Source organism: Debaryomyces hansenii (assembly GCF_000006445.2).
Source record: "Debaryomyces hansenii CBS767 chromosome B complete sequence".
Taxonomy (NCBI): domain Eukaryota; kingdom Fungi; phylum Ascomycota; class Pichiomycetes; order Serinales; family Debaryomycetaceae; genus Debaryomyces; species Debaryomyces hansenii.
Window position 1 is genome coordinate 804291 of NC_006044.2, and position 21220 is coordinate 825510.

The following is a 21220-nucleotide window of genomic DNA, read 5'->3' on the forward strand; positions in this document are numbered from 1 at the left end:
AATTAGCCAGAGTCACATGATGGCACTATTAATTTTCACCTTAATTAGTTCTATATGATTGATTATTACCAAGAAGAATTGTATTAGCTATAGAGTATTACTCTTACGTAGACTATCTAGACTTGTATTGATTATGTGTCTGAATCGCAGAGGTCCAAGTGGACTGCCACCGTACCAGCGAGTGACAATCACCAATATATTCATCAAATTATGGTGTACCAAGACCTGTTGTAGCAATTTTGACCCAGCACCCTTTTCACCATTATCTTTAAAGCCCTGATTAACATTATGGTATTTGACCTCTTGTTCTCTTTCCTTGTTCGTCGAAGGTTCTTTCTTTCCCTTGGATTTCGGGTGCACTGTTGTGGCAGGGACGTGGGTAATCTGGCCCGTTCGCCATGCTATTATATGTGGATGACTCGATCTGGAAATGTTCTTATGGTCTTCTAAGAGGTGTTCTAATATGGTAGGTATATCCAGCTCGTCGGTAATTGGGACATGTCTTGCTTGGAACTTGGATTTTCTGTCTGTGATGACTTCCGAGGCATGCCATTCGGTGATGTTACTTCGACATCGAACGAAAATAAAATTCAACGAAATAGACTTTGCCAGCTTACGACAGACTGTTCGTCTAACACTATTAACGTGGATCATGGACTAGCATGGAATATGTCCTTTCTAGTACCATTCCAGAGATGTTATACAATGTCGTGGACTTTGAATGTCGTTGAACGACATTGTTGCAAGTTGAAATGTACAATAGCCCCACCACTAATATAATTCCAAAATGGAAACACGATTAAATCAGCACCTGAGTTGTAGTACATATCAATATTACTGGGTTACAATGTAGAGATAAAGATTGAAAAAATACAAGAAGAAGTATAATGGATTTTGCAACATTGATCTTGGGCTGGTGGACCGTAATGTGTAGAAATAACTGCTGTGTTTTGAGTTCAAGAGAAACATGTACTCTCCTTTATCCCCCATGATACGATGGTCTCTGTGACCCCCTATTAGAACCACCACATCCGGTAGAAATCATTCTAGTAGAAATTTATAATCGGGACTTAACATGTAAAAATGCACTCTAATATTTTGCAGGTTATTTAACTAGACGTGTTTTTTTTTGCACGACGTTCGAAATATCAATAGATCGAATAAACAACATTCCTTTAATTAAACGTTGACTTACATAGATTATCATAATGTCGGGATACAGCTACTCACAGGATCCAAATGCATCGTCTTCAGCTTTGCGTAAGAGAAAAACTCTCAAGAAATCAATCAACTTTTCAGTAATGATAGTTGGAGAGAGTGGATCAGGACGTTCAACATTAATAAATACGCTTTGTGGAGGTAACTCGATCGTGCCATGTTCACTGACGGTTAATCAGGATCCGTTCGCTAAGAAGTTAACATTGAGACATGAAAATGTTGAATTGGAAGATAATGAGGGTCACAAAATTTCGTTAAACATTATTGACACTCCGAACTTCGCCAACCTGATTAACTGTGACGACGACTTCAAATTGATTGTTGACTTTATAAGACATCAATACGATGAGGTGTTATTGGAAGAGTCTCGTGTTAGACGTAATCCTCGTTTTAAGGATGGACGTATTCATGTTTTAATTTACATGATTAATCCAACGGGCCATGGGTTATCGGAAATCGACGTCAAATTTATGTTACACGTTAATAAGCTTGTTAATATTATCCCAGTAATTGCTAAGGCTGATTCGTTAACTCCAAGGGAATTACAATTGAATAAGCAATATATTCTAGAAGATTTGACCAATTATGGTATCAACTTTTACAGATTCAATGAATATGAATACGAAGAAGATTATATTGATGACGAAATTATCGAGTATAATAAGTACTTGAACTCATTAATCCCATTTTCAATTATTGGTGCGAATACATATCAAGAAAACCAAGATGACGAAGGTGAAGATCTACTTAAATTGAGAGTCTTAGATCCATCGTACTTGAAGCCAATTAACGTGGAAATGCCGGAATGTAATGATTTCACAATATTAAAGAACGTGTTGCTAATCACTCATTTGAATGAATTTAAAGAAAGGACTCATGATTCTATATATGAAGACTATAGAACTGAAGCTTTATCAGGTAAGCAATTTCAATACATCAACAAGGATAACGCTTCAACCCATGAAAACGGTGACTTGGAGTCGTTTGGTTCTAAAGTACAATCACCAAGAACAGATTCGCCATATACAGAGAATGGACGTAATGGGAACAACGAAGAGTCTAATTATTTGATGAAGGAAGAACAAATTAAACTCGAAGAAGAAAGGTTGAAAAAGTTTGAAGAAAGAGTTCATCAAGATTTGATTAATAAGAGAAAGGAATTATTAGAACGTGAAAATGAATTAAAAGAAATTGAGAAGAGATTACTAGCTGAAGGTTTGAAATTTAATGAAGAAGGTGAAGTTGTTAAAATCGAGGAATAGAACATCTAGTATAAAGGAGAAATTTGACTTTTGACGTTGGAGCCTGTCAAGTAGAATTTATAATAGATCAGATTTTCTATTGTTTCTAAATTACAATTTATAGAAATAAGGGACGGTTTTTAAGTTATTATGTTGTGTATATCGTAAAAAATACATATCGTAAATATATATATTTAAACAGCAGCCTTATACTTTCCAACGATTTCGTCGAACTTAGAGTTCGTTTCGTTGACGTCTTTCACAAGTTGATGTTCTTCATCAGCCTTCGATAATTCTTTTAATAATTCCTCAACATTCTCACCATTATTAAGTAAATAATCCATTGTAATTTGGTTAGCGAGAAAGTCGCCATCAGTCTTACCTTCTAATGTCTTCATTTGAGCTAATAATTCTTGTGCTTCAGGATAATGCTTCAATTGTAAAGTTAAGACGAACAAAACATTTAAGATCTTGAATCTACCTTGAGAATCGTCGTCAAAGTCTACCGATAATAATTCATCATAAAAATAGTACGAATTACTTATATTATCAGATTCACCTTTAACAGATAATAACCACGATTCCAAGACTTGATAAATTATACTATCTCTTGCAGAATCTGGAAAGTTCTTGAAATTGAGCAAGATTTTATTAGCAGCATTGAAATTGCCCTTAATCAAGTACAACTGCACCAAAACTAAGAACGACTCTAACTCATCAGGATTCAAGTTACCCGAATCGATATAATTAGTCAATAATACGATAGCTTGATCAATATCTTTCTTGAAGTTTACCAAGTATATAGCTGTCAATATCGCTTGCAATTCAAACTCGGCTTGAGTAATGTCTTCAAAATATGTTGAATCATCGGTTCCGAACGATTTCAAATCATTCCAGGCACTTAATAATAAGAAAAGCTGTTCATTATCTGGGAATGAGCTCTTTCCATTATCAATTAGATTAGATGCATCTTTCTGTAAAGCAATTGTAGATCTGACTTGATATTCTAATACTTTCAATTGACCTTCAGGAGAAAATTGATCCAAGTCATATGATATAACCTTTTGGTGTTGATTAGTAAAAAATTGGTTTCTAATGGTATATAATTCACCCGAGTCGCCAAATGAATCCATTTTGTTAAGTGTATAAGGTATAAGAGTTGTTCTATTGTATAGGTTTATTTAATGAACTTGATTCCAGCGTGTTTTTAATATTTCTATCAATTTTGTGTAATTTTCACTCTGACCCTATATTATAGAACTAAATACGTAGGACTATGAAACTGATGTATGTACAGATATAAAGACGTATTTATGGCTTACGGGATTGTTGTCTAATTGCATCCCAAGCAGTGGCAGGTTTTGCCTGTTCTTGTTCGTAGTTGGTGTTGTCATTGGCTGGATCTGTAGGTAAACCGGATGGTGATGATTCTTGACCATTTTCAGGAGTGTTTGGAGCCTGACTAGGAGTAAATCCGTTGGCAATACGTATCTGGTCCCAATGGGACATTGCACCTTTTTCTGAATTGTCCTCGTGGCCAATTCCTAATGCTCTCGTAAAATGACGGTCCTTTGATGGAGGATCGTAGCGTACTTCATGCAATGACTGTTCCGTGAAGGTTCTAGGATCCTTAACAGCAAATGATGGATTCTCAGCTGTTTTCCTGTAATAGAGGAAAAACAAGCTAGCTTGATGGTAATCCATTGCTTTCCAAGTTTCTAATTGATTTTTCTTACTTGATTCGGCTTCCAAAGAGTCTATTTTCTGGGAGAATTGATACTTTGCCACCTGTTGGTTAGTCACAAGCAATGCTGTTAATCCAATCAAGAACGAAAGGAATGGTTTGTGAATAAGCGGCCTTATCTTATTTGTAGGCGTGCTTGGCAACGAAGGATGTTGAAATCTGTTGATGATTGTAGGCAAGAAGAAGTTACCCATAGCCGATCCATAACCAATGAATGCAGTTTTGTACATGATTGACTGTAAATCGCTAGCTACTTCTCCCCTGTCTTCCGGATTCAACTTCTTGTCAGCTTCATAGAACCGAATACTAGCGTCAAATTGCAGTGGAGTCAATTTTTGTAATAATGGATTATCATTCTGATTTGTTGGTACTGAAACAGTACCATTGTCTTGAGGATTCCCGTCTGTCATCTTTAATTAATATATATGTAAATGTGTAGACTAAATGATACTATAAAGAAATCGAAAGTCCTTAAGAAATATCTATTCGCACAAATGAGTACAGAAGAAACTCGACCCGAAATAAGCAATGAACGAAATGTAATTTAAATGATATAGTGTATATATAGGAAATTATATAATATAAATGTTAAAAACTATGTATAAACATGCTGTATTTAAATTAATTTATTGTCTTGTCTCATTTCTTCTCTTAATTTGATTAATTGTTGAACAACATCATCGAATTTAACCATGTCATTCTTACCTTGTTCTTCTTGGATATCTCTATTTCTAACATTGACACCTTGTTGTTCTTGTTCTTGTTCACCGACAATGAAGATGAAGTTATATTTGTAGACTTGTCCGGTTCTAACTTTCTTTTGTAAAGTATTACCAGAAACATCCACATCAGCGTAGAAACCGTATTCCTTGTTTAATTTATTTTGAAGCGATTGTGCGTATTCAAAGTACTTGACACCAACTGGAACAACGAGGATTTGTCTTGGTGATAACCAGAATGGCCATTTACCCTTATAATGTTCAGTTAAGATAGCAGTCATTCTTTCAACGGAACCCAAAATGGCTCTGTGAATCATGACTGGTCTACCAATAGTGTTTGACTTGTCATTAGTTTCAGCCTTATATTCTAATTCGAAACGGTTTGGTAATTGGAAATCCAATTGGATAGTTGCACATTGGAACCATCTCTTCAATGCATCACTGATCATGATATCAATCTTTGGACCGTAGAAAGCACCATCACCTGGGTTTAATTCCCATTTACCCTTACCCAAGAAAGTATTCAAGGCATTTTCTAAGTTGGCTTCAGCGTTATTCCAGGTTTCGATATCACCAACGTATTTTTCTGGTCTAGTAGACAATTCCATCTTGAACTCAAAGCCAAAAACACCGTATATTTTTTGCAAGAAATCAAAGACGCCTCCGATTTCAGATTCAATTTGTTCTTGGGTACAGAAAATGTGAGCATCATCTTGTTGGAAACGACGAACTCTGGTCAAACCAGACAAGGCTCCGGACAATTCATTTCTGTGGATAACACCGAAATCAGCAACACGCCATGGCAATTCACGGTATGATCTTTCACGAGATTTGAACATCAAACAATGACCAGGACAATTCATTGGTTTCAAACCAAATGTTTCCTTTTCCACTTCAAAGGAGAACATGTTTTCCTTATAGTTACCCCAGTGTCCAGAAGTTTCCCATAATTTGGAGTTGTACATATTAGGAGTAATAACTTCGTCGTACCCTCTTTGTCTATATTCCTTTCTCATCAAATCAGTCAAGGTGTTATAAATTCTGGTACCATGTGGCAACCAGAAAGCAGAACCTGGAGACATTTCATTGAAGGTGAATAATTCTTGTTCCTTACCAATTCTTCTGTGATCTCTTTCTGATGCTTCCTTCAAGAATTTCAAATGTTCATCCATTAATTTCTTATCTGGGAACGAAATACCGTAAACTCTTTGTAAAGAGTCATTGGCAGCGTCACCTAAGAAATACGAAGAGGAGTTCTTCAAGACTTTGAAAGCCTTGATTTTACCGGTATGAGGAATATGAGGTCCAACACACAAATCGATTAATGGACCACATCTGTAAACAGTGGTAGATGTTCCATCTGGAATCTTATCGCTAATAAATTGGACTTTGTATTTATTGTAGCTGAACATCTTCAACAAATCTTCCTTGGTCATTTCTAATCTAACGAACTTTTGCTTTTCCTTGATAGCCTTGGTAGAAACCTTTTCTAAGTTACCGAAATCAGCTTGGGTAACCGCACCTTCACCATTGTTGATAGACATATCATAAAAGAAACCGTCATCAGTAGGAGGACCGTGGGACAAATGACAACCATAATGGCATTCACAAGATTCACCCAAAACGTGCGCAGAAGAATGCCAGAAAACGGATTTACCTTCTGGATGTTCAAAATCTAAGAAATCTAACTTGACGTCACCTTCTAATGGCCTTTCCAAATCCCATAATTGTTCACCGTTAACCTTGGAAATAACTTGTCTTTCCGCAAACGATTTACCAATCAGAGTAGCAATTTCCATTGGCGAGGTCTCATACGAAGTACCTTCCTTGACACTACCATCTTTCAAAGTGATTTGAATTGGCTTACGTTCCTTGCTAGCGACTTCAGCATCATATTTAGCCTTCAATTCATCGAAAAGCTTCACACGCGAATCAATAAACGCTGGTTGTGGTTCCAAGTACAAAGAACCTGGACCCTTACCGCCTGCTTCTGCGGCCTTTCTTTCCTTTCTGGAAGGCTTTTGTGGAGCTTTTTTTGGTTCCCCATCCTTAACAGACAAGTCTTCGACTTTCTTTTCAACTGCGTCAACAGCGGACATCTTTAATTCAAGTTATCTTTAGACTAATCGTTAAAGAACACCAATTTTTTTCATTTTCCATATTACTCACGAAAAAATTCACAAACTTAGTGACAAATTATACGCGTTATATTCTGACAGTTACGCTCGTATATGGATCTATGGGAAGACTAACAAGAGCTTATCTTGGTAAAGAAACATCAGTGATGCTAACTCCTCCATCAACAACAAATGACCAGAAGGATGAGAATGAGCTAGCAATTATGAGTCAAATTGATGAGTTGAAGCAATTATTTCTGGATCATGAACGGATCATAGACGACAAATCAAGTAAACTTGAATCAATATCTGAAGGTATAAACGAAGTACAGGAAAAAACCGATCTTAATGGAACACTTGAGGACATTAGAATGCATTTAAATGGCTTGCTTAATACTTTTCAAGAAAAACTTGCAACTACATATTCAGAGCAAAGAGAAGTAGAGGAACGAGAGAATAGTCTTCAAGATACATTCGAGTCATTAACAGCAATAGAAAACCAACATAGGACTGAAACACCACACGAAGCAGTATCTCAGCTACAGGGTTATTTGCATACAAATGGGCACAATTTAGGCATCTTGAGCCACTGCTTCAATGATGTTTTGGACTCGGCCAACGGGTTGATGTCGAGCATACCCATGAACAAGACCAACACCACACACATGAACGAACTAATTTCTCTGATAGAAGGCTGTATAGGGTCATTTTGCACATAATAAATACACAATTTTCGATAAATGTCACTAATATTTTATTGTGGTATATATACATGAACTAAAAGTAGAAAACATCGCTTCTCTAAAAGGTTTTTGGGGCCAATGACACAATCTTATTGTATTGCAACTCTCTCAATTCTTTGGCAACGACAGAAGAAACTCTGGTTCCTAATGGATCACCATTCTTGTTGATCAAGACACAGGCATTATCATCGAATCTCACCGTTGAACCATCCGGTCTAATGAAAGGTGATTTCGTTCTAACAACTATAGCACGGCATATGTCTCTTCTTTTCACTCTGTTATTTGCAGATTGGCCTGTTATTTCTTTGTTCATCGATCTGGCTTGTTTAACGACTACTGTTATTTCATCACCAACTTTAGCGAAATTTCTAGGCCCGTGACGTAAAACTTTAATACATTCAGCGACCTGAGCTCCCGAGTTGTCTATAACGTTTAATAATGTCTTCAAATATATCATGTCTTGTTTCCAGTTGCTGTTATAATGTGTCCATACTGGAGCCTGAAAATTTTATAATCGGCTTTTCAGCAGAATAAATTAATGTTACACAAAAATGAGCGTGTCAATAGAATTAATTTTATTACTACGATTTAGATATATAAAATCAATAAACAGAAACATGTAGAATATGAAATGCGCCTAGCCTTAGACTATCGTTAATCGAGCCATCTTCTCTTTTTAGCAGCTGATGTTAAAGAAGCCGTCGCAGTGATTCTTTCACTCGCAGGATAGGCAGTGTTTGGGTAAGGAGCAACGGTAGCATAATTAGGTAGTGAGGTCACATCATAATCCCAACCAGGAGTAATAGTGGTCATCACGTTAGGTGACTTCTTGTAAGTAGAATAAGCAGAGTACGAACTCGTTGCGAATCTTCTTGTCATAGATTTATGGGTGATAGTAGATCCTGGTTGCGTTTGCATTGGCGCATATCTTTTCGTACCGGTTTGCTTAGTATACGTGACGGAAAAAGAACGAGAATCAATACTTGTATCACCACCTTGAGTGGCAGCAGCTGGTGCATCACCAGTAGCTGTAAGAGCCACAGATAAAGACTTTGTAGATCCAAAAGTCATAGAACCACCATCCATGCCCTTCAACTGGAATCTATCTGTGTATAAGATAGAAATACCCAGATCATATGTATTATACATTTGGAAGTAGTACCATCCATTTGGAAAAAGTGATGCATCAATAGAAGCGGTGTATGACTTTTTCGTCAGGCCTGTCACTTTCTCAAGATCGGTACACTCGATATCATCGTTCGGACCCGTACAAAGGGACACAATATATTTCTCAATATCCTTGAAGTTCAAATCTGAACCATCATCATCCCACTTAATCTCCACAGACACTTTTCCACCACTAGCGGTAAACGTCTTACCTGCCTTAGGCGCTGTGAATTCCATATCCGCCATAACTGCAACCGCAGATATTAATACACTTATCAAAAAGATAAGTTGGTTTTGCATATTGAATATTATTATTTCTTCGTGATATATTAATTTTTACTTGCAAATTCGTATTCAATACTTCTATATATAGACCTGATCACAATCAACTCTGAATTCAATAAACGATTGCTTGAATATCAACTGGAGCTTATACGTCAAAATTGGTATGTAAAGTAAGTAAAATAAACCGGGATATCACTTTAAACCTATTTTTTATTTCTAATAAGCCTAAATCGTATGAATAACAACAAAATACTAGTTATTTGCTAAGAAGACTTCGTTGTATGTATTGAAATTCCTTCTTCAATCGCGATAGTAAGGCAGTGCAAGGATCAAAATATTTTTCGTGTCCATAGACTTCCTAATATGGAAGCATGTTAATTATTCGCTAATATTGGATGGTTCGCACAAAATCTTCTACCTACTAGAATAAATAAGCCTGGTCCTTCCTATTTTCCAATTGATATTCTTGTTCACTGTATAATGCACTTCATCTGAAATCAAAGGAGCTGCACCAACTGTTCTTGGCAGAACTAGTCGTGGAGGTAGTCCGTTCATTCGCAGCTTGTGGTATTTACAGTAGGTTGCGAAATAGAGAATGCCATCACAACATGTAACAGAGCTGATCATCATGTTTCGTGGTTCCTTGCAAAAGAATATGAAACGCATCTAGCCTTAGACCATCCTTAATCGAGCCATCTTCTCTTTTTAGCGGCTGATGTTAAAGAGGCCGTCGCAGTGATTATTTCACTCGCAGGATAGGCGGTGTTAGGATAAGGAGCAACGGTAGCATAATTGGGTTTTGAGGCTGGAGTGTAATCCCAGCCAGGGGTAAGAGTGGTCATCACGTTAGGCGACTTCTTGTAGGTAGAATAAGCAGAGTACGAACTCGTTGCGAATCTTCTTGTCATAGATTTATGGGTAATAGTAGATCCTGGTTGCGTTTGCATTGGCGCATACCTCGTCTTACCGGTTTGCTTAGTATACGAGATGGAAAAAGAACGAGAATCAACACTTGTATCACCACCTTGAGTGGCAGCAGCTGGTGCATCACCAGTAGCTGTAAGAGCCACAGATAAAGACATTGTAGATCCAAAGGTCTTGGAACCACCATCCATGCCCTTCAACTGGAATCTATCTGTGTATAAGATAGACGTTCCCAGATCATATGTATTATACATTTGGAAGTAGTAATATCCATTTGGGAACTCTGATGCATCAATAGAAGCGGTGTATGACTTTTTCGTCAGGTCTGTCACTTGTTCAATAGTCGTACATTCTATATCATCATTCGGACCCGTACAAAGGGATACAATATATTTCTCAATATCTTTAAAGTTCAAATCTGAACCATCATCATCCCACTTAATCTCCACAGACACTTTTCCACCACTAGCGGTAAACGTCTTACCTGCCTTAGGCGCTGTGAATTCCATATCCGCCATAACTGCAACCGCAGATATTAATATGCTTATCAAAAAGATAAGTTGGTTTTGCATCTTGAATATCACTATTTCTTCTTGGTATATTAGGTTTTAGTTTTAAATTCGTATACTACTTTAGCACAGTCAACTTTGAATTCAATAAACGATTGCTTGAATATCAACTGGAAATAATATTAGTACGAAATGTATAACCTAAAGCTATTTTTGAAGTTGGATAAGCCGAAATAGTTCGTTTAATCTCTAAATTCCAATTATTGTGAAAAAGACTTCTTTTTATGTAATGAAATCCCCTCTTCAATCGCTATAGGAAGGCAGTGCAATTAAGGCAGTGTAATGGTAAAGACAGTATTATAGTTGGCAGTGCAAAAATCGAATTTCGCTTCGCACCCAACTCCTGGAGAATATCTCACTCTATTGTCCTGTTGTGAGATTCTATTGTTCACGGTCATGTGAAGGCTTTACATTAGTACACTTAAGCTAAGAGTCAAAATCTGGAGTCTGACCTGGAATCTGACCTAAAGTCTGAGTATTTTACTTGAGTATTTTGCACCAATTGCTCTTCGTGGAAATACTGATGGTGATTTGCAGTAGTTCCTTCACTCGCAGCCTGATATTGTACATCGATTCCTGAAGTAGAGAAATCTAATCTGAACCTATCATCATGCTTAGTATTATAGAATAGAATTTCGTGTTGTTCATTTCATCACCATATTCCCTACCTACACCGCTGAGCTACATTGATTGATACTAATAGATAAATTTTAATTTGTCTAATAAATAATTAAGTCATAAGTCAAAACAGTCATAATGGTCATAAATTTGCATGTCTGTCAAATTCCGGATACAGCCGTGCGAATTTCACACCCATCCCGCGACGTAAATTGCAGCCACTCATTCCGAAACACTACTAATCAAGAGTCAATTGAATCTTACTTTTCTAGTATCCATCAGGGAATGATGTCTCGGAGCATGTGTATACAGCCTTTGCTGAAATTCAGATACATCAACCGTTAAAGTGTATGGCAGAATCTCATGTTCCAGGCACGGCGAAGGTGGGCCTGAATGGTCGCTGGCGACCGAATAATGTCTGGTACCATTACTTAAGCTTGGAGATAGACTTCCATTCGAGCTCGGTGCGAGTGCACCTCTTAATGCTTGCAGCGAGGACATGGTCTTTGCCTGGCTTCTATTTACAACTCTCACCGAATTATTTCTTGACTTCCTTTTCGACCTATTTTTATTGGCCAGCACAACTTCCAGTTCTATACTATCGCGTTGGTTCGTCGTTCCGCCTATTACTTGTTTCTCTTTGGTAGGTCCGTCTTTTATTTGGGCCGTCTTTACCCGTTTCGGCGTATATATGGGGATCAATTTCATGAATCCTGCTTGAATCTCCCCTAAAGTGTTGTTAGATTTCAATAACATCCTGTCAAACCTATTTTTCATATTCAGGTATCATAAATGGCACATATAGAGCAAATGGCAATTTGTATATATATATTTGTGATTAGTTATATGGACGGGCTTTAGGGTGATAGGCGGAATTAAAAAATTTAATGTCCGTTTCCAGATGAGCGCTTCGGACAAAAATCAAATTAGTCTCATGCCGAACACTCGAATTCAATCTATCCGCTTTATGCCCGATCCGTAAAAGTATAGTTAACCCGGAAAATTTGTCATCCAGTTACAATACATTAGGCATCGTAGGTATTCGGATCAAAAGTTACTTTATGCATTCCTCTCTTCGGCTGTTTTTATTTCTAGGCTCCTTACCTATAGGATACGAAAAAACCCAGAATCAGTAGGATTTACAATTGAAAGTTGATACTACAGTCTCCGTGTAGCAAGTTTAGTATTCTTTAATTCTTACCATGCTCATTTAAAAATTCCGAAATTTCTTGGAAGGTCAAGTCAAGTTGTCTACAAATAATGCGCACAAATCGTATACGTTGATTAAGGTATTACGGTCTTGTGGCATAATTAACATTAGTCAGATGTAATAGTCATCAAACTTTTGAATTGTAATATTAGTAAAATTATTGTTTTGCACCTTTGGGGTAACGTAACGAAAACCAAGGTGTCAAGTGGCGTTAAGAATCTTTATATGGTATCGTGCAAAAGCAGACAGTGTAGCTTTGAGAGTAATGAGAGAACGTGAAACTATGAATGAGTAAGAATTCCATCGAATTATAATTTATTGCAACCCGTTTTTTATACCATTACCGTATGTTGTAGTAAACATCTATACTAATTCTTGTGTTGAACTAGTGTCATGCACATGCTTTAGACATTCCCTTCTGTTAATAGCGAAATTTACCATTTTTTGCGAAATATACACCATATTACATTAGCTGCAACTTAATTGCAAAATTACTAATATCTCTCAACTCAGAAGAAGCTTCTTAAACGAGAAAGCCGCGATAACCTACTATATTATAACTGATGGTTAGCCGTTTATATCTTGGTAAACGGCTAGAGGTTCAACGACTATAGTGTCCCACCTTTTTACCTAATTCGGCGATACCGCGCGGACCAAAAGAGAAATATAACTATATATTTCACTAATTACCATCAATTCTATTAGTTTCTATAATAAATCTTCAAAACATGTCTAAACCAACATTGAATAACCCAGACTTAATCAGAACAAAACCTTACATTAATGGTGAATGGTTTGAATCAAAATCGACCAAAACTTTTAAGGTGATTGATCCAGCGACTGAAACAGAGATTGTCGAATTGCCGGATCAGACACCAGAAGAGATTGCGTTTGCCATCGAAAAAGCCGAAGAGGCCTTCAAAACATTCAAGAAGACAAATGCATATGACAGAGCTAGATGGTTGAGAAAGTTGAATGATCTCATGTTGGAAAACATCGAAGATTTAGCCAAAATCTTGACCTGGGAAAATGGTAAATGTTTAACAGATGCTACAGGAGAAATCAAGTATGCAGCATCATATTTTGAATGGTTTGCCGAAGAAGCCAAGCGTATCTATGGTAATACTATCCAGCCTTCTAATAATAACAACAAAGTGATTACTTACAAACAACCAATCGGTGTAGTTGGATTGTTATGTCCATTCAATTTCCCCACAGCTATGGGAGCAAGAAAATTGGCACCTTCTTTTGCTGCTGGATGTACCACTATTTTGAAGCCAGACGGTCAGACTCCGCTTTCATCATTGGCATTGGCTTACTTGGCTGAAAAAGCCGGGTTCCCAAAGGGTACCTTTAACGTTGTGTTAGCATCTACCGAAAATACCCCTAAAGTGGGATTGGAATTTTGCGAATCTCCTCGTATTAAAAAAATTTCGTTCACAGGCTCCACCCCAGTAGGCAAGTTGTTAATGAGACAATCCTCCTCTACGTTGAAGAAATTGTCAATGGAATTGGGAGGTAATGCACCAATTATTATTTTTGACGATGCCGATTTGGACCTCGCTGTTGAGCAATCTATTGCTTCTAAATTCAGATCGTTGGGACAAACGTGTGTTTGCGCTAACCGTCTCTATATTCAAAGTGGTGTATACGATAAATTTTGCGAAAAGTTCACCGAGAAGGTGAAGGAATTTAAAATTGGTAATGGTTTAGAAAAAGGAATTACCCATGGATGTTTAATCAACGACAAAGCTATTACAAAAGTAGAAGAACACATCAAGGATGCTGTTGGAAAAGGTGCTAAAGTGTTAGTTGAAGGAGGTAGGTTACCAAACTTGGGTAAAAACTTTTATGCTCCTTCTGTAGTTAAGGACGTTACACAAGAAATGGTAGTGGTCAAGGAAGAAACCTTCGGCCCGTTGGCAGCTTTACTGAAATTCGACACCAAAGAACAGGTCTTGGACTGGTGTAATGATACTCCATATGGTTTGGCTTCGTATGTATTCTCTGAAAATTTGAACACTATTTGGTTTATGTCCGAATATTTGGAATCTGGTATGGTCGCGGTGAATACTGGTCTTTTCACTGACGCCGCAATGCCGTTTGGAGGCGTCAAAGAATCAGGCTTTGGTAGAGAAGGCTCTTTATACGGTATTGATGATTATACTGTAGTTAAAGCAATTACTCTCGGTAATATGTATAGATAAGTATATAGCGCATATACATTCCTAATTGGGTGCCGCTAGTTTGCACCCTTGAATATATAAGAGAATGGAGATCGCAATTTTTTGGTTTCGTCCATCTAAGAAGTATACAATGACGTACAAAAAGGTAGCAATAATAACGCAATTGATCTCAGTTGCATTGTGTGTGGCACTAGGGGTATACGAGGAGACTTTTATGGACTCGGTATACGGAGAGTTAGTCGCATCTAAGGAATCGAAAAATTACAAGCACGAATTGCTTGAGACAGGAGAATTAACGAGAGATGCTAAATTTGACAAGATAACAGAAAAATCATCAATTGACTTGAGCCAGTTTGATCCTAATGATATTGGCTCATTCCAACAGGTACTTGATATGTACCATCTGTCACAAAAATCAAACATGCACCAGCAGCACAATGATGTATACTACGAGAAATCACATGAATCGTACCAGAAATACAGACCTATGGTGAAATTTCCTAACGACGACGACACGTCAGACATCTATGACGATGCAAGAAACTTGTTTGGGGGCATAACCACCTACGGTCACTTCAGGCATTTCAATTGCTTTGACCCTAAATTATTCGACGAAAAAATCGATATTGCTGTAGTGGGAGCACCATTCGACACAGGAGTCTCTTTCAGGCCTGGGGCTCGGTTTGGACCCGATTCTATCAGGCTGGCTAGCAAACGGTTAGGAGGCGTGTCTCCAGATAGAGGTCGAGGCAATCCTAACACCAACATGACAGAAATAAACCCATACGACCCTCGCAGCCACAACCTCAGCATAATCGACTGCGGAGACGTCCCCATGACGCCGTTTGACAACAGGATAGCCTTAAATCAGTTGTACCGGGGTCAGAGATCAATTCACAAGCATACAAGCGGAAACAAGCCCAAGATAATCACCATGGGAGGAGATCATACGGTGACACTTATGGCATTGAAGTCAGCGTATGAGCATTACGGAGCTCTCTCTGTGCTCCATTTCGACTCGCACATCGATACTTGGGATCCCAAGAAGCTTGGTGGCGGCATAACTAACTATATGTCTCTCAATCACGGCACATTCCTTCATTATGCTGCCGAACAGGGGTATTTGAATAAAGGCTCGTGCTTCCATTTGGGGATGCGCGCACCCTACATCGATTACCACTATGATTTGCACCACGATAAAGATCACTGCGGCTTCAACACCATTACCGCCCGCGACCTCGACAACTTGGGCAGAGCCCATATTGTCGAGTCCATCAAACAGGCCGTAGGTTCTAACCCTGTTTATATCTCGGTGGATATAGATGTATTGGATCCTGCCAGTGCCCCGGGAACTGGCACCGTCGAAGTCGGAGGATGGACCGCACGCGAGCTCTTGTCGATCTTGGACGGCTTGGAAGGTATCAATGTGGTGGGTGGTGATGTGGTCGAGGTGAGCCCTCCCTACGATACGAACTCCGGCATCACAGCTCTTGCAGCCACTGGGGTAATAGACTCTATAATGGGACTCATCATGGTGAAAACGTTATCCGCACACCCTTAAGCACTTTTTTTCCCGATGCGACCAACGGCTGCACTGACTGCCTAATACGGATGTTTACCTCTACGCTTCGTCGGCCAATATATAAATAGGTATATAACGTCAATATTAACGTCACCATACAGTCACATATCGTCACACAAGTTTTTCCATCCCAGAATGTGCATGGTAAACCCAAGTTCGCGTAAAGGCCACCCGTCAACCAGAATGGTAGCAATCATGGCCCCGAAACCCACTAGTCGGCCGTCGACAGCGAATCAACGACCCATTGTTTCAGTGCCAGTCCCAACTACACACACTCAGTCGTCTCACAAGACAACTCTCCCACGACATCCACGACATTGTCCCGCGACGAACCCAGACCATCTCTCGGGCGAGTCTCGCGTCTGCCCAGGCCCGTCGCGACCTGGATCGTCGCGCATTCACTCTATTGACGTGAATGCAGAGCCTCCAACCGCCTTCCATGCGTCCTACTCCCCCAATACCATGAATGAAAAATTAGTATATGATACTGTTGGTGCAAACAGTATAAACGACAAAAACACTAAAAATGGAAGCAAAATTGCCATCCAAGACCTACGCCTACCACTTCCCGTCACGACCTATAAATACACCAAATCCAATGGGTGTGTAGCACGAGCCAGACCTATTCTAATTGTCGCACTCGTTATTCTTTGCATGTACAACTACTACCCACACGCATTATCGTGGCCTTATACAATTTATGCTAGGTATATATCCCATTCGGGATAATAGCAGAATAAGAGCAATATCTATTACACTACAACACACAACACACTCCTACAATACGCTACCACTATTAGTACAATGTATCTAGACGTTCGTTGCACATTAGTGCACCAACTATTGTTCGGTACGAACGACTTTACATTCATCTGCCGTTCGACATCTCGACGCCAGTGTAGATCAATAGGCCCTACAGAACCGGGTATCTCATGCCAGTTCTAGACCACGCCAAAGGGATAAACCCAGATATGTAATTGCTTTTCGTCTCACTAGAAATTTTTTTTTGGTAGAAACACTAAAGAAAAAAAAACGCGATTTTAGGCTGAAGAAGTTTCAAATCAGTGCAGGGAGAATTTTAATAAAACTTGATACATAGTGGGTTCAAAGGCAACATATTAGCCTTTTTTTTTAACATATCGGTCTTTCGTTAGTATAGATATATTGAACTTATACACTCTTTTTAGTTACAGAACTTATCGGCGTGATTAAGACAGCCCTAGGTGATAAATAGTACCCCAGATTGAATATAGACTGGGCAGAGCAGAAAAGCGGCTATTATAAATTAAATTCGTGCTAGAGTTGGATATAAACCCAAGCAGAACGATACAAGCGCATATAAGAACGCCGGAACATACCAGAAGGCTATTAGCGTGATTGACATTGATAAAGTGTCTTGAAATACCCAAATACGACATACAGAATGAAATCGATAGGATTGACAGGATTGGCGGTGGTGTGTTACGCCGTAGGATTAGTGTATGCGATGGACTCGGAAGGGTGTTATTCGTCGGTTCTGATCGCAGAGAGTAAAGGATCGGAACAGTATGCCAGTTCGTCGACTTGTTCGGACCAGTGTGAGGAATATGCGTGGTTTGCATTAAAAAACGGGGGTGAGTGCTACTGTTTGAAGCTGAAGCCTTCGGACTCCACCAGCTCGTCGAGCTGTAATGTGGAGTGTAATGGATACGGACAGGAAATGTGTGGTGGTAAAAATGTATACAGTTTGTACGCAGGTGCCGGTTCCGAAGGACTGGGAAGCAGCGATTCGAGCAGTCTGAGCTCGTCTTCGTCACTGTCATCATCATCATCATCATCATCTAGCAGCAGTTCTAGTGCAACCCAAACATCGACATCGTCTTCATCCTCTTCGTCATCATCATCATCCACAACAACAACATCATCATCACTGTCATCAGAAGAATCTACCACTACATCAGAATCCTCTTCATCTTCTGAAGCAGCAACCCAGACTACGGTGGTGACCCAACTGTCATCACAAGGTGGTAGAGTTGTGTACAAAACCGAGACTAGGAGTCCTTCGGCTACAGCCACCTCTTCTAGTTCTTCTACAAGTACCAGTTCCAGCGAACCCAACAAAAAGGACTCAGGAACCAATGTGGGGGCCATTGTGGGAGGTGTTGTCGGAGGTGTAGGAGGTGCTATACTTCTCGGGGTATTAGCGTTCTTTTTCATCAGACACCGTAATAGTCACGAAGAATCAGAAGATGAAGAAGAGTTCTACGATAAGCCTAGCGGATTATCCAGTGTGGGAGGAACGAGCAGGTCAAGAAGCAAGAAGACTCTGTCTCCATTAGACATGCCTATGTCTAACCCATTTACTGATCCAACTGACACTGCGGCCGCAGGAGGAGGAAATAATGCGGGCTTAGTCGACCCTAGATTAAACCCAATAATGATGGGAAGGAGAAGACTATCGGACGGTTCTTTGGCCGACGAAACTGACTATTCTAGAAAAGTTCTACAGGTGGCAAACCCTGATGATTGAACATGAAAATATAAAAAAAAAAAGATTTCCGGATCAAGGTAGATAAATCTAAAACAAATTACTTGCAAAATTTCTCTTCAACGACTTTCAATACTTACCCTGTACTATTTTATTTCTTTTGTCTTATTAATTTGCGTTTATAGTTTAATTTATGGTGTTTGATATAATCAAGTTGTAGCTGATATTTTGTGAACTTTTTGTGTAACGGATGATCCCGCTACTGTTCGGAATATAAAGATCATCATTATTATAACCCTTAGTACGCAATATGGTAATACAAGATAACATGATTATGCCGACTAAAACAATACCAACATATGAAAAACAACTCCATGAAGAATTTTTAAAGGTTTATAAACAGTTATCCTCGTTGAAAAACAATCGGAATATCTATATTAACTCAACACAGATATACACAATTTACGATGAATTTTTAAGTTTACTTCATGAATTGACTGTAACTAGAAAAGATGAAGAATTGAAAGGGATAACTCTAAACTTACCCAATGGTAACGATGTTCTAATCGACGATATTTGGCAATTGTTATCTTTATGTTTTGTAACATGTGGATTGATCAAGTTTGCTCCTGCGACTTACTCTTCCCTTTCAACTGTGGGCAAATTGTTAGAGCATTTAAAGGAATGCCAAGTGTATACCATGGACGATTTGCATCCTATTCAACTGAGATTGAATGAGATTAAGGACATTATTACTTCAAGTGAGGGTAGAACGGATGATGATGATGACTTTGCTGAGGGCAAGGAGGATGACATGATTAACAATGACGATCCGAAATTTCATAAAGTCGAAGAAAGCTTATTATTACGAAATAAGCTAAACAAATGTCAACAGTCACTAAACTATTTGCAGGATAAGTTTAAACAAGTTCCAGCTGATTTGGAACCTACTTTCAACGAGCTCTTGTCGATTAGAAAGTCACTCTTGAACTACCTTACGAATGCGTCCAACGAGTCTGCTAAATTAAGTCCGGAAGAATTCAATAGTGAATTGGATAGACTAAAGAGCAAGGTGAATGATATCAAAGATAAAAGAGATGAGGATGGGAAGTTCACTAGTTCTGAAGGGACGATTGAAGAATTAGAAGCAAGTCAAAGTGTTCTAAATGGATTGCTTGACGATTGCAACAATTTCATTAATGATTTATCTATTCAAAAGAACACCAATAACATTAGTGACATGTTTGAAAGTTTGAACATATCTGGCTCGTCTTCCCCAGAGACTATTAAGGTTGTAAAGGGTCTTGAAAAGTTGTATTCCTATTTGATTGACATTAAATTCAAATTAGAAAACCTTTTGATCACAAGTAGATGGACTATGAGAGGAACGGACTTGTACACGTACCAGAAGCTGTTGAAAGACATTGAGGAACAAAGACTAAAGTTGAACCAGTCTATAGGCACGTCTGATTCCTCCACAGACCTCGACACGAAAAGTATCAAGAAATTACAAGTCCTTATTTTATACTTGTTGAGAAGATGCTATGCCTTGATCTACAAATTGTTGGAAAGCTCAGAACCGGTTCTGGAGTCCTTACAACCTATTCATAATCAATTGTCTACTGTTCGTAAATGTTTGTTAGAAATCAAACGTGTTGACGGCCTCAATAATTTAAGGGATGTTTACCCATTTCAATTCAAACTTGCCTCTCTTGATAATTTGAGAGAAGACGGAAAATTCATCATTAATGGCCAAATTCCAGAGGGCCAGGGTACACTTAATGCGCTATTGGCCGAATGTTTCGACATCCTACATGAGCTTAAAATCGAATTAGAAGAGAAAGAAGAATCCTCTGTTTCGAATAATTCATTATCAAACAGTGCAGTTAACACAAGCGACTATATTACTGATGATGACGACATTAAGTCTGATGATGAAGTTGAGTTGAAAAGAAATAGATACGTGGGGTTCAATGAGGCCGACTACGATCAAGAATCGGAGTCAGAAGATAGCTTCAACGAATCAGAATATGAAAGTAATGATTATTATTAACTGTAAATAGTTTAATGCACCTTTATGGACAATACACCTGTGTAGTTAGTAGCTTGCTAAGAGGTATTCTTTCTCTTTACTAGTATAGAGCAATCCGGGTAAATATAAAAAATTGCTATTTGTGTAATCACTCGCCATCAATTTCTTTTATCTTGTTTAACGTAATCGATTTCTTCCAGTCTTCTTCTTATTCCTAGCATTATTAGATTAATCATATTAGTCTCAAACATATCTCATCATATTTATTTCTAACTAGCGTTGCTTCATACTTTTTTCTAGAAAATTCGGAACTATTTTTTTACATCTGTGTGGGTTTCAAATTCAAACATCAGTTTATTTTTACAAGGATCTATAACTAATAAAACAACTACATTAAA

The 21220-nt window shown here is 38.4% G+C and overlaps 15 protein-coding genes across 15 annotated transcripts; 7 read left to right on the plus strand and 8 right to left on the minus strand. All coding sequences in view use genetic code 12, as the record gives it.

Moving 5' to 3' along the window:
* Nucleotides 1-87: 87 nt before the first annotated feature.
* Nucleotides 88-654, minus strand: DEHA2B10164g (DEHA2B10164p; the record flags this gene model as incomplete). Its single annotated transcript, XM_457394.1, has 1 exon — nucleotides 88-654. The coding sequence occupies one exon, from the start codon at nucleotides 652-654 to the stop codon at nucleotides 88-90; it is 567 nt and encodes a 188-aa protein (XP_457394.2).
* Nucleotides 655-1208: 554 nt separating this feature from the next.
* Nucleotides 1209-2480, plus strand: DEHA2B10186g (DEHA2B10186p; the record flags this gene model as incomplete). Its single annotated transcript, XM_457395.2, has 1 exon — nucleotides 1209-2480. One exon carries the CDS (start codon nucleotides 1209-1211, stop codon nucleotides 2478-2480), a length of 1272 nt encoding a protein of 423 aa, XP_457395.2.
* A 173-nt stretch (nucleotides 2481-2653) lies between these two features.
* On the minus strand, nucleotides 2654-3592 carry DEHA2B10208g (DEHA2B10208p; the record flags this gene model as incomplete). Its single annotated transcript, XM_457396.1, has 1 exon — nucleotides 2654-3592. The coding sequence occupies one exon, from the start codon at nucleotides 3590-3592 to the stop codon at nucleotides 2654-2656; it is 939 nt and encodes a 312-aa protein (XP_457396.1).
* Nucleotides 3593-3770: 178 nt separating this feature from the next.
* Nucleotides 3771-4613, minus strand: DEHA2B10230g (DEHA2B10230p; the record flags this gene model as incomplete). The annotated part of the gene is made up of 1 exon (XM_457397.1): nucleotides 3771-4613. One exon carries the CDS (start codon nucleotides 4611-4613, stop codon nucleotides 3771-3773), a length of 843 nt encoding a protein of 280 aa, XP_457397.2.
* Nucleotides 4614-4819: 206 nt separating this feature from the next.
* DEHA2B10252g (DEHA2B10252p) lies at nucleotides 4820-7021 on the minus strand (the record flags this gene model as incomplete). Its single annotated transcript, XM_002770065.1, has 1 exon — nucleotides 4820-7021. The coding sequence occupies one exon, from the start codon at nucleotides 7019-7021 to the stop codon at nucleotides 4820-4822; it is 2202 nt and encodes a 733-aa protein (XP_002770111.1).
* A 140-nt stretch (nucleotides 7022-7161) lies between these two features.
* Nucleotides 7162-7758, plus strand: DEHA2B10274g (DEHA2B10274p; the record flags this gene model as incomplete). Its single annotated transcript, XM_457399.1, has 1 exon — nucleotides 7162-7758. The coding sequence occupies one exon, from the start codon at nucleotides 7162-7164 to the stop codon at nucleotides 7756-7758; it is 597 nt and encodes a 198-aa protein (XP_457399.2).
* An 82-nt stretch (nucleotides 7759-7840) lies between these two features.
* DEHA2B10296g (mitochondrial 54S ribosomal protein YmL38/YmL34) lies at nucleotides 7841-8239 on the minus strand (the record flags this gene model as incomplete). Its single annotated transcript, XM_457400.1, has 1 exon — nucleotides 7841-8239. One exon carries the CDS (start codon nucleotides 8237-8239, stop codon nucleotides 7841-7843), a length of 399 nt encoding a protein of 132 aa, XP_457400.1.
* A 197-nt stretch (nucleotides 8240-8436) lies between these two features.
* On the minus strand, nucleotides 8437-9249 carry DEHA2B10318g (DEHA2B10318p; the record flags this gene model as incomplete). Its single annotated transcript, XM_457401.1, has 1 exon — nucleotides 8437-9249. The coding sequence occupies one exon, from the start codon at nucleotides 9247-9249 to the stop codon at nucleotides 8437-8439; it is 813 nt and encodes a 270-aa protein (XP_457401.2).
* Nucleotides 9250-9917: 668 nt separating this feature from the next.
* DEHA2B10340g (DEHA2B10340p) lies at nucleotides 9918-10730 on the minus strand (the record flags this gene model as incomplete). The annotated part of the gene is made up of 1 exon (XM_457402.1): nucleotides 9918-10730. One exon carries the CDS (start codon nucleotides 10728-10730, stop codon nucleotides 9918-9920), a length of 813 nt encoding a protein of 270 aa, XP_457402.2.
* Nucleotides 10731-11594: 864 nt separating this feature from the next.
* DEHA2B10362g (DEHA2B10362p) lies at nucleotides 11595-12122 on the minus strand (the record flags this gene model as incomplete). The annotated part of the gene is made up of 1 exon (XM_457403.1): nucleotides 11595-12122. The coding sequence occupies one exon, from the start codon at nucleotides 12120-12122 to the stop codon at nucleotides 11595-11597; it is 528 nt and encodes a 175-aa protein (XP_457403.2).
* A 1161-nt stretch (nucleotides 12123-13283) lies between these two features.
* On the plus strand, nucleotides 13284-14762 carry DEHA2B10384g (DEHA2B10384p; the record flags this gene model as incomplete). Its single annotated transcript, XM_457404.1, has 1 exon — nucleotides 13284-14762. One exon carries the CDS (start codon nucleotides 13284-13286, stop codon nucleotides 14760-14762), a length of 1479 nt encoding a protein of 492 aa, XP_457404.2.
* A 64-nt stretch (nucleotides 14763-14826) lies between these two features.
* DEHA2B10406g (DEHA2B10406p) lies at nucleotides 14827-16302 on the plus strand (the record flags this gene model as incomplete). The annotated part of the gene is made up of 1 exon (XM_457405.2): nucleotides 14827-16302. The coding sequence occupies one exon, from the start codon at nucleotides 14827-14829 to the stop codon at nucleotides 16300-16302; it is 1476 nt and encodes a 491-aa protein (XP_457405.2).
* A 156-nt stretch (nucleotides 16303-16458) lies between these two features.
* Nucleotides 16459-17052, plus strand: DEHA2B10428g (DEHA2B10428p; the record flags this gene model as incomplete). The annotated part of the gene is made up of 1 exon (XM_457406.1): nucleotides 16459-17052. The coding sequence occupies one exon, from the start codon at nucleotides 16459-16461 to the stop codon at nucleotides 17050-17052; it is 594 nt and encodes a 197-aa protein (XP_457406.1).
* Nucleotides 17053-17746: 694 nt separating this feature from the next.
* Nucleotides 17747-18832, plus strand: DEHA2B10450g (DEHA2B10450p; the record flags this gene model as incomplete). The annotated part of the gene is made up of 1 exon (XM_457407.1): nucleotides 17747-18832. One exon carries the CDS (start codon nucleotides 17747-17749, stop codon nucleotides 18830-18832), a length of 1086 nt encoding a protein of 361 aa, XP_457407.2.
* Nucleotides 18833-19100: 268 nt separating this feature from the next.
* On the plus strand, nucleotides 19101-20843 carry DEHA2B10472g (DEHA2B10472p; the record flags this gene model as incomplete). Its single annotated transcript, XM_457408.1, has 1 exon — nucleotides 19101-20843. One exon carries the CDS (start codon nucleotides 19101-19103, stop codon nucleotides 20841-20843), a length of 1743 nt encoding a protein of 580 aa, XP_457408.2.
* Between the last annotated feature and the right edge of the window lie 377 nt (nucleotides 20844-21220).